The sequence below is a fragment of the Zerene cesonia genome, chromosome 6 (assembly GCF_012273895.1).
Source record: "Zerene cesonia ecotype Mississippi chromosome 6, Zerene_cesonia_1.1, whole genome shotgun sequence".
Lineage (NCBI taxonomy): Eukaryota > Metazoa > Arthropoda > Insecta > Lepidoptera > Pieridae > Zerene > Zerene cesonia.
In genome coordinates, this window is record NC_052107.1 from 229814 (window position 1) to 242709 (window position 12896).

The 12896-nt window shown below is 34.2% G+C and overlaps 1 protein-coding gene across 3 annotated transcripts; it reads right to left on the minus strand.

The window, feature by feature from the left end:
* Positions 1–436: 436 nt before the first annotated feature.
* LOC119840485 (zinc finger protein 1) lies at positions 437–11872 on the minus strand. Of its 3 annotated transcripts, none has more exons than XM_038367123.1 (4): positions 11735–11872; positions 5922–6109; positions 3538–5569; positions 437–3183 (listed from the first exon to the last, which is right to left on the minus strand). In XM_038367123.1, the coding sequence occupies exons 1-4, from the start codon at positions 11823–11825 to the stop codon at positions 2990–2992; spliced, it is 2505 nt and encodes an 834-aa protein (XP_038223051.1). In that variant the 5' UTR covers positions 11826–11872; the 3' UTR covers positions 437–2989. The 3 variants fall into 3 exon arrangements, with proteins under 3 accessions (XP_038223051.1, XP_038223050.1, XP_038223049.1); XM_038367122.1 differs by having other exon boundaries at positions 5940–6109; positions 11567–11863; XM_038367121.1 differs by having other exon boundaries at positions 11567–11863.
* Positions 11873–12896: the final 1024 nt, after the last annotated feature.

Below are 12896 nucleotides of genomic sequence, written 5' to 3' on the forward strand. Positions count from 1 at the left end.
TTTAGATTAGAACTGAGAGGTTGGAATAATTGAAATACAGTTTATTTAACACATATAAACTGTATTTCAATTATTTATATATAACAGTCTATTTTTTATTAAATATCTCGTTAATTAGAATGTACCTAATCTATTCATGAATGTGTGTGTGAATTATTGCAATTTACTGAGATTCTACGATTGTTTTGAGAAATTTTAAACGATCTGAAAGTAGATCAGAGGTAAATTATATAATTTTTAAAAACAGTTCCAATGTTTAAGATGGTTAACGTTAAATCGTAAAAAGCATACAGACACACAGATGGCGGAAGGTAACATGTTTCATACTGTGTAGTTATTATGGAAAAATAAAAAAAAGTGAAATTGGGTATTGTAAATAATAAAAATACGTTTCGCATTGAATTGTCAATATATATATATTTTTAATATTCATAAATTCAATATACATTATAATATCAAGTAAAATGAATTACTATAATTTATATAGGCAATATTTTAACACATGTTAATCTATAGGTAAGTTTAACAATCTAGTTCTTAGCTTACAACAAAAGTTAGCACACGCGCGTCCCCGCACGCACACAAACACATTATGGCAATAGGAATTCACATTTTAACTGTAGCACTTATATTTTATAAAAGAAATACTTCCCTGCAATATTGTATTGCAGAAGAATATAACTAATCTTTGCCATAGTACATAATGCCTCATAAAAATAAAATATTTATCATATAAAATTTACTCCATCCGTAGAAACTAAACTAAAACTAACGATGACGGTTGTTATTTACAAGTATCCGTATCGTTTATTTAATTATTCTTTGGTTTATCTAGCCCACCGGTCAATTTTGAAATCACTTATATTAATTAATAATAAAATATGAAATATTTAAAACATGTTCACTTAATGATTAAATTATACAGCTTTGATTTCACCTGAAGCGAATAAATACTGATTATATCAAAACGTCACAATTACGTATAAAAGATCACAGTTTCGAAGCTAAAAACTCAAATAATAAAATAACAATAATCAATTCATGTTTGTATTAAAAATAAACATATAAAAACTCATTTCAAAACGTACTTTGTTCCTTTCTTACAAAAATGTAACCGCGACGTTTTGACGTATTTACATTCCGCTGTGGATGTGCTTTCAATACTGTATGTTTTTTGTATGTATGTACACTATCGTTCCTACTTTAGATAATCCAAAATTAATAATATCGAACAATTGTTACTAAAATCATTGCATGTCTACAAGTGGGTTATGGGAAGAAACTGGGAACTTTACGTAGGGCGTTAAAAATCTTATACAAGAAGGATTAAGCCAGATTTATATTGGAACACATTTATATTGGATTATCGAAAATAGTATATTACTTCTAAAATATAATTGTACACAATATTACCATATTGCTGGAATTCTTTACATAATTCGTTGCATAGAAACCTTTCAAGAAAACAACTTACCTACCGCGTTAGGAACTTTCTGTTCTAATATACTGCAGAAATTATATAAGGTTTGAGCTTTCGAAATACTTCATACCTACGTAAGTGGCTTTATAATATATTTAATAAGTAAAGTATACAATGTAAGTACATCGGTTGATGAACGATGAATTTGTTGGCAATATTTATCATGAAATTATTTCGATTTCACGAAAAGCGACGAGCTTTCAATTGATAACTATAATGTGGTTTCTTTTTCTAATTAACAGTAATATTTACGAATTCTGATAACGAAAGGAAGAAACATGAGATGAAAGATTTCAATTTAAAATTTAAGCTTTATGACATTATTATATTCTCATCGCCTCCCGTTGAATATTACAATTTTATTTCACACTACAACTGTTAAGCTTCCGTTAAATAAATATTAACAAGGTCTATATTAGTATTAAATTTAAACATTATATTTTATATCCTATTGCATTCAATAAACAGATGTTGATTATTGTCCTCATATTCATTGTATTGTAGCGCTATTTCGCAATCACGTGGTAGCTTATTCTACTACCTACATGTAAACCATCTTTATGTACATATAACCCTATGTTATTTACAATAATTTTATATCTATTTACATTAAAAATACACTAAATTTTGGACTAAGAAGGAGTTTTTTAAACACAGTAGAGATCCCATAGGAGTATTATGGAATGCTTTTAACTTAATTAAGATAGAAACTAGCTAAATATTTTATATTATTAGAAGTTATGTAACAGAATATAGAAATTTAGATTCATTTTACTACGCTGATGATGAAAATACTGATGAAGGTGAACAATGAAAATTATACGTTTTACGAGACTATGTAAAAATGCAATTTATTATGAATTCGGTTAGCTCTCGTATCTGCTGTTGAAAGATTAAATATTAATTATAATTCATTCGTGTTTATAAATTTTTGAGAGATAATGAAAAAAATTATATGCTATGAGTATATCTAACTACAACTATTGCTAAATAAATACGTATTATGGTTGGGTTTTTAAAAATGAGTATTATGCTACAGGTACTGGTTTCGTGTCAGTACAACTACTTAAATATAATTTCTGGTAAACGTGGCACATCTTTGGTACATTGGCACATTACAAATAAAATACATATTTAAAAATATTATGACGTTGAGCAATGTGTAAAATTACATCCGAATATATAAATACCGAGCGACAAATACTTTATTATCTTTTTATTATCTACACCAGTAACTTAAATATTAATAAAAAAAACTACAACGATTGTCTATGGCACTTCTTTGCTTTCTCTTTGGTTTGCGATCGACATCTTTGGTAGCGACTACGATAGTCGACTTGTTAGTAACGATCATCGGAATGTGTCACTAAAATGGGATTCAATTAATGAACATTTATATTGTCAAGGCTGAATATCTAGGTAAGAGAATGAGGACTATGTGAACATTTTTGTTCGTAACAATTTGTTTTTTAACATGCCAAGACTAAGTTAGCGGTGAAAGTCAGGTGTTTAGTCCCTGTAAGGTTTGCAAATAGCAAATCTGTGGTTCATGTGCTGGCTGTAGGATCCAGAGTGTGAAAACTTCTTGAGACACTTGCAGCATTGGAAGGGCTTCTCCCCGGTGTGGAGTCGCTTATGTTCCGTCAGATGGTGCTTGTGTTTGAACGCCTTTGGGCACTCCATGCATTTGTAGGGTCGTTGACCTGATGGACAGAAACATTTGGTTATTTATTGTTAACATTTGTGTGTGTGTGTGTGGCAACAACTACATTATCTTTTAAACTTGTCGTTGAAAAAAGAGTTGCCTATATGTTATTCCAGTTGTCCAGCTGTCTACGTACCAAATTTCATTGCAATCGGTTCAGTAGTTTTTGCGTGAAAGAGCAACAAACACACACACATCCTTACAAACTTTCGCATTCATAATATTAGTAGGATTAGAGCTAATTTAATTTTGTTCGTATGCTTGCACAGGATACCTAATATTAATTATTTGTAAAATTTTAGTCAAAGAAAATCTTTATCTATAAAACTTTCGAAATGAGTATAATATTTACCTGAATGTTCATATTTATGCCTCGCCAGGGAGCTTTGTTTAACAAAAGTCTTGTCACATTGATCGCATACAAATTGTCCCTCTCCTTCCTTAATGTCGTTTCCTTTCAACTTGCTCTTTTTAAGTACAGTTGCGTCATCGTCGAATTCGGGTTGGTGTTTTACTTCCTCGCTCCAAACGGAACGTTCATAAAGGGGGCTGGATGCTTGTCTATTATCTGGAGTGTGCATATTCAGTAGCCCATTGGCTAAATCGTTGTACTGCAGTAGTTTATCCATAGGTATTAATGGGTTGACCGCCATTTTAGCGAGAGTCCGTTTCTGAGTCTCACCGGGCGATGGCGACAGTCGAAAGTCCGTGAGGGAAGAAGAGGAGCAATTGGAATGTGGATAAGTGTTAACGTAATTCTTACGATACGGCGTCGTACTTCGTGATGATTTTTGACTTAAATTCACCGCTTCTTCGGAATCGGAATGTGTCACTGAAATGCTGCAAGGCGAAGGCGACGGACTAGATGTCACTGAGACGTTAGATTTTTTTGTGGACAAGTCGAGAGGTTGGTCCGAGACGGTTAGCGCATTCGACATACGCCGTACTCGCGCGCGGTTGTTTTGAAACCATACTTGAACAACCCTGTTATCGAGACCAATTTGCTGAGCGATTTTCTTAAACTCTTCCCTATTTGGCCGCGGGTTGTAAGCGTAGTGTTTCTTCAACACGGACTGTTGTTCTTCAGTCAAAGCAGTACGCACTCTGATTTTTCTATCGTTATCATGTAAAGATTTGTCGTCGCGATCTTCTTTTCCGAAGTCTTCGTCTTCGCTAGCACTAACACCGCTCTGTATGGATGCTCGCATTTCAGCTTCTAGCCTATTCAGTGCTACGGTCTCTGCAACTTGCGCGGCCAAGCTCTCATGTTTGCGAAACACACTTCCACATAGTAATTTTTCATGTTCCAATAAGTCATTCTTGTTATTAAATGTCAGATTGCACTTCATACACCTGTGAGTATCTTCAGGTTCATTCTTTATGATGACATGAGGCGTTGGCGGTGATTCTATACTAGGACAGGTATTCCCTGAAACGGGTGACAATTTTTCCATGTTAGCTCTGAAAAAATGCTTGCTAACGGAAGCACTCACTGATTCTAATATAGAGTTAAAACCTGCATGGTTATTGTCAACATCTGGGCCGTTGTTATTTAATGGGACGGATTCGTAATCGTGGGAAGGTGGTCTTAAATCATTATCTAAATTTTGTTCTTTCTTTACGGATACATTTTCTTCATCTTCTATATCCATTACAAGTTCTGCACTTCCTTCTGATCTCTTATCATCTTCCTCTGTCACTTCTTCAATTAAATCCTCAGGATCACCGTGGGATTGATTCATTTGTTTAAGATTAGGACTTTCTATCTTCCGTTGTTGATATTGTTGTGAAGCTAGTTGCTGGAACAGCTGGCTTAAGGAAGCGGGGAAACTGTATGGAGCTATACCGCTCTCGGGGCTCATCGGCATTCCAGGAGGCATATAGAAAGGATTAAGTCCTGGTTGACCTAAAGGGGGGCGGTGGTAGTTCGCCTCTTGAGAGGACATCGAAGCAAAGAAAGCTGCGGCTTCATTGTATTTTGGTAATATCGGTAAAAATGAATTACCGTTCGGTGTAATGTTATTATTTAGTTGAGAAGCGACGATCGCATTCGCTCGCTTTCTCGAAGGACTTCGGTCGGGGTTAAGGGCAGGATTAGTCGGTTTGATTCTGCCCATCTTGAGATTCATTACCAGACACTTCTTAGAGGTCATATGCGAAGAATAAGACCCTGAGTGGGAGAACTTCTTTCCGCAGTTCGCGCATTCGAAGGGTTTTTCTCCGCTGTGTATCCTTAAATGTTCTTTAAGGTGATGTTTAAATTTAAATGCTTTATCGCAGTCGTTGCACTTGTATTTGCGCAAGCTTGCACTCTCGTCGTGACTTATCATATGCCTCTGCAAGCGGTACACGTTCGCGAAGCTCTTGTGGCATATCTTGCAAGTCTGCGAACAATGAAATACGTACATTGTTAAACCTGTTTTTATTTATTAGTTTGTAAACAAAATAAATAATTTCAGTTCAAGTAAAAGCATTCGTTGAATCTGTAATTTTGGAATTAAAATTAAATACAAAATGATATAAGCTTATAGCTAACTTTTTTATTGAACATTAACTTTCATATTATCTTTACAATTAGAACTCAACACAATTACATCGGCTCATGGGTTCCCAATTGAAACTGTATCAAAAGACAGCACAAAACAGCTATTGCCGCTTAAATTATTGTTATTTTTAAATGCCCTAAATTCTATCAACCTAGCACTTTACATTCTTAGTGAAACAATTTACACTGACATATTGGACGGTATCCACCTGAGTGCTCGGGGAGTGCAGGGTCTCGTGCTTCTCGAGCTGCTCCCGCGTGGGGTAGGCGCCGCGGCACTGGCTGCAGCTGAACGGGCCCCCGGGGCCCAGCGGGGAGGAGCCCCGGTCCTCGTCCTCCTCCGGCTTGCCGTCTGAACCCCCACTTGCGAGTGGACGGACTGGAACAAATGGAAGCTGTAGAACCGATTTGTATGTACCAGCTAGCTAGCTTCTTTATAGATGATGCAGTTCAACTCTTATTGCTTTATGGGCAACTGTGCATTTTTTAGACCATTTGGGTTAACGGCATTTGTATATATTTTTTTATCCTCATAATTGATGAAAATATTAGCCGTTACTTATGGGATTTGTGGCCCTGCTGGAAATAAAACCCACCTTGAAGTATTAAACAACTATTCATTACAAGTAACTTCATCTCAATAGCTTATTTAATTAAATATTATATCGAGTTACACAACAAAAGTACATGTTTTATATAACATATAGGTACCATCCTTATATAATAACGTTTTATATTCTAAAATAACACATAAAAGGCATAGGTACGTTGGCGGTTATTCGGTATCGATAGCATTAAAAACCACATTAATTGTGCACTACAAAATAACAATATGTTAATTAGCATGTCAAATGAAGGTAGGTATTCACGGAGTTAGGTTTTTGTCACACTAGCTACTTACCTTGTATAATATTCATCGTTTACTAGGTACCTATGAATTATAGCGATAAAATTATCAACAATTTAATTCTTTATAAACATCGCTCGCATCATGATAGGTCCACGTTTTCATATACTTGTGTGTTAAAATCTGGTTACTCATAAATGTGATCTAAGTAATTCAGACACAATTACATGAATTGTGTAAAAAAAATTATGTAAATGTATTTTATTTATTTATGAAGCGACGAAGAGAGGTTGATGTTATAGTTTTATATATTGTTATGTTTTAACAGCAGGTGAATTTTTGTCGCTTTGTGTTTGATTTAAAGCTGTTACATATTTAAAATTAAGACTTTAACGTATTTTAAACGCATATTTTATTTATGAATTATCATATTACATAAATATTAGGTTCAAATGAAAGCCTTTATATATTGATAAGTAGGCAAAATTCCATTAGCTTCCCCATCACAAGCATGTTAATTTGTAAGAAATGAATTCGATTGACATCCACCCGCGCAATTATAAATATCAAATATTATAAAACATTATGAAATATTATCTATGCATTAACTAGTGAAACTGTAATATCACGGGTTTGACACTATACCTATGACATATATAACAAAGAATGAGGAAAATTGTGAACCGAACTAGATTGTGTTTCAGACTTAATATATTTTGTAACATTTCAATTAGTATTGATCCTCAATTTAAAACGTATAGCGTTAACGCAATATACTTAGGTCTCAAATACTATTACTCTACTATTATTGCAGTCGTTTATCGATCGATCGAGTAGTCCTGATTATGTGAATTTATTTAGAAGTAGGTGTTGGACGTAGCTTCCCCTGCGTGGCTGAAATAAAATTTCATGGTACAAACTTTCATCCCCTATATGGGTAGAATTTACTTAATTCCTTTCTTAGCGGATTCCCCTATCACAATGGCTATCTTCATTCCAAATTTCATCCCGATCGGTCTAGTAGTTTGGGCTGTGCATAAATAAATCAGTCAGACAGTCACCGCGTTTTATTTATTAAAATAAGCTTGACTTAGATAAATGAAAAACCATTAGGAAACATACCTATGCAGTGATACACTTATGAAACATTCGAAGACTTTATAAATCCGTTCTTTATCTATAACAAATAAATAAACATACAAACGTACAAATAATAAACATACAATAAACAACAATATAACAGGTGTGTTTATCCCCCCCAAAAATTGTATACCACCTTGATTTAAAACTACAATAGTACCCAATATATAGTCCCCAAACGGCAGGTTTTGTAGCAACACAAAACGGTATTGAATTTTAGAAATTACGGCCTCGTAAACCGTGCACCGGCCATTCCGCCGGTAACTAAGCCCTTGTTATCCAATACCGTCCAATTTACTGCTATAATAATTATCCCGACGTGTTTGTCTGCTCGTTATTACCTCCAAAACGATTGCATTATCGACGCCCGGTTGAAGTGGTTGTTGTATGGCTTACGGTTCGTGTGTTGCCGTTTTTAATCGAACATAATCGTAATATGATTAGATTATTAACTTGTATCTTCTAATTAATTAATTGAAAGGAATCTAAGCTTGAGGATGGTAGACGAAAAGACAATTAAGTTATCTTTAACCAATAAATGAACAATTGATAATAAAAAATATACATATACATAATGCAAAAAAAAAATATAAGTGCCATTTAATACATGATACATAACTATAAATTTTATTAATTCAAGTATTTCAAAATATACTTAATAATTACAAATAGGTATCATTACACGTTATTTAGTTCCACTACTCGGCAACAGATGGCGCTAGCAGTGCGCCGCGAGCTAAACACCGAGACGCGGAGATATTGCGATGTTTGTTAAAATGAACACTGGAGTCATTCATTCTTGTGTAATTAAATCGTTACACGTTACATTGTTGGTGTGTGTGTGTTATACGAAATATTTATTACGGCTGTTCAGTATTCTAAATTAATCTAAATCCTAATAGACATACGTAATATTAACTAGCATTTTTTCGCACAATTCATCAAATATGTCTCTAAAAACATAACACGAGAACACGCATAATGTTAAAAATGATAAATAGCCACTACAAAGTTATTATACAGATGGTTCTTGAACGAATCGCATTATTCATACAACGCCTCCACAGTCCCACAGGGCAACATACTTGTTATCAGCTACCTATCTGTAGGTGGAAACGAGCACGAGCCTCTAATCTGCTGTATAACCGTTGATAAAAACACACACAGGCGACACTCGCTTCCTATTGAACTACATAAACAATTGCACAGCACACAATACCGCTGGAGATAACGGCGTGTAACCGAAGCCGCGAATACAGCGCGCTGATTGGTCGCACCTGTGCGCTACGGGAGGGCACACAAAAACTCCTGCGCCGTCTCCATTGTGACTACGCGTCGAGAGAATTATTTCTAAATTGATTCGTTCAATTGAAACGCGGCCGAATCGTTGCGTCTATTCACTTTCGTTTAGCTTATTTTCATTGTTTCCCATGCTTAGTGCGGTCAAGTATATTTTTATACGTGATTCATATGTATATGTAGGTAATAAAACTATTATACTAAATGTATATTATTGCATTCCGCGGCGTAGTTATATTCGATATTATTTAAAGGAAACCGTCAAGGTGGTCTGGCTTGTAATTTGATGATCCGTCAATATCTCGCATCCATTTTAACTACGGATACAATTTATTCAAAAGAAAATTATTGTTGTGAGTTGGTTTAATCAAGTTTGGCGTGGCAAAAGCGAACTAAAATGAATATTGGTAGAATTCAGCTTTTATCTTACTATTTTTTTAAGTTTTGCCATTCATTCATTATAAATAAAATTTTATATTCTCTATTATAGACGCTCTGCATGTACCTTATATAATACATAGTTTGTAGTAGGTATCAAATTAGGCCAGAGAAATGTAAAGATGTAGACCACACGTAAGTAGAAGCAGAAAGCTAATATTTCAAATAAATATTTATAAAATTCTTGTATTATAAATTTTAAGAAAATTAAAATTTACCAACTATAGCAGTGAATAGATGTCTTTCGCAATTCATAAGCACTCATTAACATAAATTCATAAGATGAAGAGAAACTTATCATCTCTAAATTTATACAAAAATTGGCACTTCAATAGATTCATACAATAAATATAATATAATGATATCATAATCAAAATATCACTTTTATATTTCCTTTATAATAGAATTAAATAATTATTATGATAATAATATGCAATCTAAAGTAAAATTATTATATTGGTCACAAAATCAATACATCATATAAGGAAAAGGTGTTCATAATAGGAAATTCGATAAATAAATATTTAGACAGAATAAATACACGCTACGTGATGTACCAAGCCAGGAAAATGTTTCCCAACATTTTAAAACAAGAAAACTGTGAATCACAAACTGAAGGGAGGGGAATATTAAAGTGAGTCACTCGTAGAGATAGGCTGAGTTATCCCAAAGATTGTTTACACGCGATAATCACTCGTTAATGAGCCTGTTCATTTGTATCTCGTCAAACAAGTGATTAGGCGACACGTCTCATACTAGGAATCTGTTATTTGCACTGCATATAGAAATGTCAATAAATTTGTTTAGCAATCTATTCAGGTAAATGTGTTTATCTATGTTTAAACTTGTAGGTCTGGGGTAATGCAACTTTGATAAGACGTGTTTAGGTCAATGGTTTGTTATAATATGTATAACTACCTAACTGCGATACACAATGTTGTTGTAGAGAAGACCAAGTCAAATAATGTTTGCTCAAACCTAAATCCGTAAATAATGAGATGCCATATCTTAGTTACACTCAATTTTAAAAATGAACCGAGTCCAATGGTATATAGGATAAAAGTATGAAATTACCAAAAATACTTTGTTTTATTTACGCCACACTTCAAACTTTAATTAAAATTCATAATTTATAGTTATTTTGACATACATATTATCATAACAATGGTTAAATAGCTTTCGACTTACTACGGTCATATTAAAAGCAATGGTTATTTATTGGAAAGAACGTCAGAAATTTATCTAGCTACAAACAAATTTATTAAGCTCATTCTGTGCTACATATTATTCACTCACTGTCACTGATATACAAAGTTAAATAATTAGTTTGGTTCTTATCAAAATAAATGAAAATGTATGAATATAAAAAAAATTACTAAATTTTTTTAGACCAGATTAAACAACCGTAACCGTATCGACACTGTTCAAATAAAGAACAACAGAAAGTATATTTTTGGAACCATATCATTAAATTATACTCAGACGATGATCACTAATTTATTCCCATAGAAGTTTCGTAAAGAATACATCAAATGTCCCTATTTCATCCACTCAGACAGGCGGCGGAAGAATACAGTGAAAATAAAAGAAAAAAGCAAATGAATTAAAACAACATAATCATTTACGATTTAAGACGTTGAAAGAGTGCGGGGTTCCCCTCGGCAAACGAAACTTTCTTTTAAGTCTGTGTATACCTGTTCCCGATACTCAAGTGGATAAATTATATCCCAAGGGAGCGAGGGAACACGGTTATTTCTAATGAACACGTTTCAAGTTTTATTTTTAATGCCACTGAGGTGATATCATTTTCACCTGTTTCGCTCTTATTGTTTTAGACGAAACTGTGCATATTTGAGAATTTATGTTTCACTTAAGTGATTGTTATGTATTCTAGCTCTCTCGCAAAAATTATAGAACTGAGCATTTTTATGAAAAAATGATTTTTATTAATACTGATATTAATATTTACTATTTGCCGGGGAAATGATAAAATAAATAGTAAATTAAAAAGTGAAAAAATAATAAATTAGGGATAAATTAATCAAAATTTGAACGATAACGAAAAACAATAATAAAAAGTTGCAAACAAAAATAAAAGGAAAAGAAGCTTACTTAAGGCAGCAAGCCGCCTGGCCGACGTAGTGGAAGTCGGGACCTGCTTACTCCTCATGTCCGCGAGCCAACCGGCCGCAAAGCATTCGTACCAACCGCCAACTCCCATATACGGGCTATGCACTTTCATCTAGCACGTTTCACCACACTCGCGGTCTAATTACTCACAGCGGCAGCCCCAAACGTTGGCCAGGCTCCACAGGCGATACGAGTAGCTGTCACCATAGCAGCCGAACATCTCATCGGTTCTCGCGACCATGGCCCGCGCGCGCGGTTACGTGTGGCCGGCGTCGCGGCGCGCGGCGGAATGAGCCGGTCCGCCTCCGGCCCGCCCTGCCCGCCGCCCCGCGACCCCCACCCCCACTTAATTAGTGCCTGTGATGACCGTTCCACCGTCACCTCCTCTCGACACTTCGTATCGCGGTTTTTACACTTTTTAGCCACGGTTAAGGAAAATACAATGAGCGATACCTAATGAGGTTTTGCTGTTTGTTTCACCTAGCTATAATTAAAAGGAAACTTAAATCGATTCGATGAGTTCGATATATTTATAAATAAGTCTAAATTGTGTTTATTATTTCGATTTTTGTCGCGTCGAAGTAAATTCACGATTAAATATTCTCGAACGTAAGAATCTCCCACACACCGGCAAAAGCTGTTTTATAAAGGTGTTACTTTATGACGCTCCACCTTATTCTACCTGTCTTTTTCTAACGCGTTCACTACGATTACAAGTGTTTTTATTACTGAATTTCACACACGATTTCTATTCGAATAAAATGTCGTTGTTTTTTCTTACATTAAGAGACTCTACATAGAGTTTAGAATTCAAAATATTTATATTTTAGAATTTACAAAAACATGTTTATTGCGTAGCTAAATTAATTTATGAATAATATTTACATGTATTCCGATAAGAGCTTTTTATAGCTGTGTTGAAATTGCGTCGCATTACGGTGGCGTATACGTTTAGTTCTGCTTTTTGTCACTGGATGGCGCTAGCGGTACTGAGAGCTTTCTAATTGGAACGGTTTGCGTATTATTCACTTTATTTGATGCAGCTTTGTTTGTTTTAGTTTTAATATTATATAAAAAAGTATACAGTAAGCTTGCTATGAGGCATTTTGCTTTGTGTGGCTAATGTCATATTATTATAGGATCATAGCTAGATAGATATATCCATTACCTGTAAAGTCATAATTATTGAATATTGAAAGAAGTACCAATTTATGAAAATTCTTCTTTATGAAGATGTTTTAATCATTCACAGTATGAACTTAAATTTCACAACACTGTTTAAATAAAGTGTATAATTAAAAACAGATTTCAA